Source organism: Colobus angolensis, unplaced genomic scaffold (assembly GCF_000951035.1).
Source record: "Colobus angolensis palliatus isolate OR3802 unplaced genomic scaffold, Cang.pa_1.0 Scaffold217, whole genome shotgun sequence".
In the NCBI taxonomy this organism is placed as follows: domain Eukaryota; kingdom Metazoa; phylum Chordata; class Mammalia; order Primates; family Cercopithecidae; genus Colobus; species Colobus angolensis.
Window position 1 is genome coordinate 6096992 of NW_012115344.1, and position 7790 is coordinate 6104781.

The 7790-nt window shown below is 33.9% G+C and overlaps 1 protein-coding gene across 1 annotated transcript in view; it reads left to right on the forward strand.

Annotated features, from left to right (window-relative positions):
- TET2 (tet methylcytosine dioxygenase 2) overlaps positions 1-7790 on the forward strand; it is a 131037-nt gene that overhangs the window by 114062 nt on the left and 9185 nt on the right. Inside the window, exon 9 of the mRNA XM_011943259.1 lies at positions 6759-6896. Within this exon, the coding sequence (XP_011798649.1) occupies positions 6759-6896 (138 nt within the window). The remainder of the gene's footprint in view (positions 1-6758; positions 6897-7790) is intronic.

The window sequence follows — 7790 nt, forward strand, 5'->3', positions numbered from 1 at the left end:
AGTTTGCTAAGAATGATGGTTTCCAGCTGCATCCATGTCCCTACAAAGGACGCAAACTCATCCTTTTTTATGGCTGCATAATATTCCATGGTGTAGTGGAGACAGAGACATATAAAACAGCAGTTTTAGAATTACACAATTCCAGCTGGAATAGAACTAGGTGCACATTTCTAAAAAAATTAAAAAAAAAAAAACCTAAAAGTAGACTAGATGTAATGTCACAAGTGGCCTTAGATGCTAATGGATCTTTGAACTTTATTCTGTAGGTAACCATTGGGCTGTTTCAAGTGCGTGTTGGGAATGGAGGGGTAAAGTGATGTAATTTATATTTTGAAAAATTTACTTAAAAGCCAAGTAAGGGAAATATAACTTAAATCTATGTAAGACTAGAGAGAGAAGAAAGCTATTGCAATCATTGGGTAAGAGATTTTAAGGACCCAAAGAAATGGCAGGAGTTATAGCAAAAAGGAATTGAGTATGTACATGAACTAAGGTGGAGCTTAGAGAACTTGGTGACTAATTAGATGTGTGGATGAGAAGAGAATTTGGAGATCCAACAAATTTCCAGTTTGGACAGGTAGTTCTATTAACTAGTATCAGAAATCGGTAAGAAATAGTAAGTTCTGGGATGGGGAGAAGATATAAAAATTTTGTACATGCTAGGCTTGACATGCTTCTAAGTTAATTAGATGGAGAATCAGGAGAAAAATTCAGGCTAGCACTGTAGATTTGAGAGTTGGAAGAATGCTGGCAGGACTTAAAGTTGAATACATAGGAATGAAAGGAGGTTTTCAAAGTAGAGATTATAAAGGGGAGAAAGGGCTGATGATGGGATTCTGGAGCCATCAATCATTTTAGGCATGAGTGGAGGAAGAGAAGCTAATGAAGTAAGCACTGGAGGAGGGAGTAGAAGAAATGGAGTAGGAAAAGTGAAATTGAGAGATGGATGATGGAGGAAAGCTGGAGGTGATGAGAAGATACCCAGAGCAGAGTATACAGGAGCAATAGGTATGGGGCTCTGGGATGTGTGTTCTGTCATTTACTTGATAACATTAAAGACTCTTGTGGGATTAGATTAGTTTACACAGCAGACATGGGCAAGGGACTAATCATTCCTAAAATGATTTAGCTACTCTTCTTTTCCACTGTGGACTTTTAACAGTCCTCAACAAACCTTTTGTTGTTGTTGTTGGTTGGAACAATAGAGGCAAATTAAACGATGGTCTAATTGTAAGTTATTTTATGTCATAAGTTACGTTTTTAGAAATGTGTATGAATATCTATGAAAAATATTTTAAACACTATTAATAGTTGGATTAACACTGTTATTTTGTTTAGCTAGTATCACAAAGTATAAGGAGTGCTTTGATACTGTTGTAAAAGTTTAATTCTCAGCAAGAACTTATGAAATAAATCAAGCTATAAAAATAAGGAAGTGAATGAGTCTATGTTGCTAGATTTAAAGTTGGGCCATTTTCTATTAAATTAATTTTTAATAGGTGCTATTAATCAAATGCCTTTACTTGAGGAAAGAGGCAGAATAACAAAGCATTGATGTTCTTTTTGCTCCCTTGATTCTTATTATGGACTGTCTCATACATGAAACTATTTTATACATTTCCTAAAACTTAAGTACCCAAAATATGAAGCCATCAAAAATTTTCAAGTTATAACAAGATGAGTAGATGTAATTCCCAATACGTGTTTTAATATTTATATATGAAACAATGTGTTGATGTAATATGTAGATAAATTAAGTCAATTAATAGTTGTAAATGGATGAGGTGCTTCTGAATGGATAAAATATTTTGATATTGCATGGTAGGTACTGTTCATCCATGTATGTTAATATGCTTTAGAGATCAAAATGATAGCCATGTGATGTTTCCACACAGTACATGGGAAGACCATTTGATGTTATAGATGCTGTCATAAAACCTACTATTTGATCTTTACCTCCTTTCCCCAGCTGAATGTATTATCTCTACTTCTCACATCAGAATATTCTTCATTGCTTTATTCCTTGATTTCATAAAGTCTTATTGCTAAAGCTTAGTTGACTCTCCACAGCATCTCTTCTGTCAGTCCCATGGAATTAGACCTCCAGTTTTCTCCACTTAAATGTCCTTTCTTCATGTCTATCCAGTAGACATATATTTGGCTCTGTCTCTTCTATACCTGTCTTAAAATTTAACAGTAGATTTGAAATAGCAGGTTTGAATCTCAAAATCATGTGCTATTCATCATACATGGAGATGACATTTTAGACAAATGCTTCTAAGAGAGCTTTCTATGAACATGGAAATACTCTCTATTTATGCTGTTCAGTATAATAGGCAGTAGCCACATATGATTATTATTTAACAGTTGATATATGACTAGTATAATTGAGTTTAAATTAATTTAAAAATTAACAAAAACAGCCACATGTGGATAATGGTTACCATACTCAACAGCACAACCTTAGACCATGAGAAAGACATGCATTTAGAGTTGTCTTCCAAACATTTAGATGGATTTCCAGTAATTCATTCACAAAACCCTGCATGGTATTTTTTAGGAGATGGCATAAGTCTAATTTCCAGCTGATTGTATATCTGTTTTTGTTCAAGGAACAGAATAAAGCTAACCAGACCACAGCATGAACTGAACAGCCACAAACCACACATCTATGTTAAAGAGTAGTTGGTACCTTCACTTTCCTTTGGCCAAAGTTTTATGAGGTTAAATAGACAAATACATATATGTACAAATACATATATGAATCCAATAGTAAATAATATGAAGCCACCACAAACTTCTATCATAATGCAAGTTCATCTTCTAGCCATGATGGAGTAACAGAAACTAGATATAGCCTTTACACATTTAAGAAAAAAATGACAAAATATATGAAACAATGGTTTTTAGACATAGAATAAGAAGTTTAAGAGACCAGTGGCACCAGAGAGAAAGGAAGTAAAAAGGTGAACCTATAATTACCCCAGTTTACTTCCTGAAGAGAGTATTAGGCTCCAGAGTAGGCAGTAGGAACCCAAACACACCCCAGCATTATCTCTGTATTAAGGAGACAAAGTTCCAAATTTGGAGAGGCCAAGGTGACGAGAGTTCACAATTCAGAATACCAGAGAGGAGAGAGTGTTATTGAGAAGAGTTCCAGAGACCTGCTGAGGGTTCTAATCCAGTCTTCAGCTGAGTATTGAACAGCACATGCATCTGAAAAAACTTCCAAGGCTAGGTAGGGAAAGAACCATCAGAGGAAGCAGGCAGAATAATCCCTTGATCTCACACAGGACCTAGAATAGTTCTTGATCATACCAGCCAGCCAGAGAAGACTTCATAATACTATTCATAATTGCATTGCCTTGGTAGTAGAAGTAAATTTGACTCTTCTGACCTCATCTAAAAATGCTTAAAATCAAAACATAGAAGGACCAAACTGATTGTAAATAATTTAACTGCATTCCAGTACAAAAATTAAAAAAAAAAAATCTATCAACAAGGTAAAATTTATAGCGTAGTATTACATCAAAAAATACAAGACATACAAAGAAAAAAGAAAATATAACCTTTACTGGGGAGCAGGGAGAAATCAATCAATAAAAATAGTCCCAGAACTGACATATGTGATACAATATATAGATAAGTTCATTAAAATGGCTATCATATTTCATATGCTAAAATGCTAGAGGAAAGCACGAGAGTGATAAGGCAAGATTGGAAGATATTAAAATACCCTACAATGACCTTCTAGAAGTGAAAAATATATATCTAGATTAAAAATACACTAGGTGGAATTAACATATTAAGGAACTTGAAGACATAGTAATAGAAATATTTCGCTATAAAGAAAAACAAAACTGAAAAAATGAATATATAAAAGACCTATTAGCCAATATTGTTACACTAATATATGTGTAATTGGGGTACCAGAAGGAGGTGGGAGACAGAAAAATATTTAAAGAAACAATGGCCAAATTTTTTTCAAATTTGTTCAAAACTGTGAACCCATGGATCTCAGCAGCTCAGCAAACCCCAGATTTAAAAACAAAGACATAAAAAAAGACTATCAAAAATGTATAATCAACTTGCTTACAATCTGTGATAAAGAGAAAATCAGAAAGGCAAATGGAGAAAAAAGGACATGTTATACTTGGTGGGAAAAAATAAGACAGGAGACTTCATTCAGAAAAAGGCAAGAGAGAAGATGTAGGAGAAACACCTTTAACATACTAAAAGAAAAAAGACTATCAACCCAGAAATATATAACCAATGAAAACAATTCTCAAAAAACACAGCAAAATAAAGAATATTTTTTCAGACTTATAAAAGCTGAAAGAATTCACCACCAGCAAACTAGCACTTTAAAAGTGTTAAACAAAATCCTTCAGGAAGAAAGAACATGATACCACATAGAAATCTAGATCAGCATAATGAAATGAAAAGTATCAAAAATAGTAAACATGGTTAAAAGACTTTTTAAAAAATGGTAACTTGCTATCTTAAAAATATATTAATGTATTATGAGGTTTATAACATGTAGACGTAGCACAGAGGCTGAGGAATTGAAAGTATATTATTGTAAAGTACTTATACTATATATGGACCGGATGTATTACTTGGCTGTCAACTGTGAGAAGTTAGAGTACTCTGTATACCTTAAACCACTAAAAAAAAAAAAAAAAAAAAAAAAAAAGTATATAGCTAATCAACCAGTTAACACAGAAAAATGAAATCAATCCAAAAATGTTTTTAAAAATACATAGAACCAAAAAAAGATAAATATAAAAATAAATAGCAAGATGGTTTATATAAGCCCAACTATATCAACAACCACATTAAATGCAAATGGTTTTAACACCCCTACTTATAAGGCAGAGCTTGTGATACTGAAAAAACAAAAACCAAGAAAACCACTTTAAATATAAAGATACAAATAAATTAAAAAGATATTTTTAACACAAAAAATGATGTTAAAAAGACATAACAGGAAAAAATATGATTATTGCAGTAGGTGCAGAAAAATCACTTGATAATATTCAACATTCATAAAAGGAAACTTTCTCAACCTATTTAATACATAAATGAAAAGCCAAAGCTAACATTATACTTAGTGGTGAAAGACTAATACTTTACCCCTAAGGTAAAGAACAAGACAACAATGTCCATTTTTAACCAACCACTTCTATTCAACATCAAACTGTAAATTTTAGAAAGTACAATAAAGCAAGTAAAAAAGCAATCAAGATTGTGTAGGAAAAAACAAAACTGTACTTTTTGCAGATGACATGTTTGTCTACAGAAGAAGTCTCAAAAAACTACCAGAAATGAAATTAATATATGAATTTAGCAAAGTTGTAAAATACAAAATTCAAATGTATTTTTATATACTAGCAATAAATAAAACAAATCAAAATAAACGATTAAAATAGCATCAAAACTATAAAATTCTCAGACATAAATCTGACAAAAATGTATAAGATTATATACCGGAAACTAAAACATTGCTGAGATAAATTATGGAAAACTTCAGTAACTGGAGAGATACACTATGTTAATGGATCAAAAGACTTAAGATGTCGGTTCTACTCCAAACTAATCAATATGTTCAATACATGTTTCAAAACCTCAGCAGGTTTTTTGAAAGAATTGGACAAGATGGCTCTAAAATATATATACTTGGAAATGCAAAGGACTTGGAATAGTCAAACAATATTTTAAAAGAAGAGCAGAATTTGAGACTATATATTGCATGGTTTTCAGATTTACTAAAATCTATACTTGCTACTGTCTGTCAAGACAGTTTGATATTGCCCTGGTGCAGTGGCTCATGCCTGTAATTCCAGCACTTTCGAAGGCTGAGTCGGTTGGATCACTTGAGGCCAGGAGTTTGAGACCAGCCTGGCCAAAATGGCAAAATCCCATCTCCAGTAAAAATACAAAAAATTAGCAGGGCATGGTGGTGTGTGCTTATAGTACCAGCTGCTTGGGAGGTTGAGGCTTGAGAATTGCTTGAATCCTGGAGGCGGACGTTGCAGTGAGCCCAGATCATGCCACTGCACTCCAGCCTGGGTGACAGAGTGAGACTCTGTCTCAATTAAATAAATAAATAAATAAATAAAATTTTTAAAAAAGTTTGATATTGACATACCTACATACACACCATTATACACAAGTGGATCAATTGAGAATCCTTAAGTAGACCCAACATATATGGTCAATTGATTTTTAACAAAGATGATTCAGTTGGGAAGGGAAAACCATTTTATCTAGTGGTATCTGAACAGTTGGAAAGCCATAAAGGAAAAATGATCATCTTGACCCTTAATTTCACACCATCTGTAAAAATTAACTCCAAAAAATTCCATTTATATGAAATTCTAGAAAATGAAAATCTGTAGTGATAGATTAGTAGTTGTCTGGGAACAAAGCAGGAAGCATGAATTGCACAGGGGCATGATGAAATTTTTAAGAGTGATGAACATGTACTTTATTTTGGTTGTGACAAATATATATCAAAACTCAAATAGCACACTTTATATGCTATTTAGTGTATGTCAATTATGGCCTCAATAACACTGTAAAATAAAAACTTTACCATGTCAAGATATTTGCTCTGTTTTGTGTCATTCCATTTTGTTTCTGGATATAAAGTTCAAAACATTTTTTAAAGTTCTAAATGGTCTAAATACTAGTGAGTTTTTGGTCTAAGGGTAAAACTAACTAGTTTCCCATTCACTCACACTTTTATTTTTCAGATTGAATATGAACACAGAGCACCAGAGTGCCGTCTGGGTCTGAAGGAAGGCCGTCCATTCTCAGGGGTCACTGCATGTTTGGATTTCTGTGCTCATGCCCATAGAGACTTGCACAACATGCAGAATGGCAGCACATTGGTAAGTGGGGCTGAGGACAGCTTAGCAGCTGTATGAGTCTGTTCTCACACTGCTAATAAACACATGCACGAGACTGAGTAATTTATAAAGTAAAGAGATTTAACTGACTCACAGTTCCACATGGCTGTGGAGGCCTCACAATCATAGCTGAAGGCAAATGAGGAGCAAAGTCACGCCTTACACGGCGGCAAGCAAGAGAACATGTGCAGGGGAACTCCCCTTTATAAAATCATCAGATCTTGTGAGACTTACTCTCACGAGAACAGCATGGGAAAGACCCACCCCCATAATTCAATTACTTCCCACTGGGTCCTTCCCAAAACATGGGAATTTTGGGAGCTACAATTCAAGATGAGATTTAGGTGGGGACAAAGTCAGACCATATCAGCAGCATCTCATGTCGAGGAGCAGAACACTGGAATTTAGTAGCATTTGGTTAGAATATGTTGTCTGCAGGTTTCACTGGACAACAATATTTTCATGAATGTATTCCTGTTGCAAAGTGACCTGCTTTGGCATAACTAATACTCTCATGATACGCTGGCACATTGATGTCCTGTCAATTGTGTTGACAAGCATGTGAGAATCATGGAAATCCTTGGTGTTAATCTAAACCAGTGACTATGCATGCCAGTTACAGTTAACTGGCAGGAAAATCTCAAAATTCAGTGCCAGTTACCTGGTCGATTATAATCAGTTAAACAAAACACCATAAACAAGCCAAGGTACCCATTCACCTTAGAGAGAGAGAAGCATCAATGAGAAACACATCATCATTGTCCCAGTAACTATGGTAACCTACTGTAAAAGATTCATAGTGCAAAAGAGCCTGACTACATATTACAGTGGGTAAAATAGATTTTTATATTTAAATTATATAATTATATATTTACA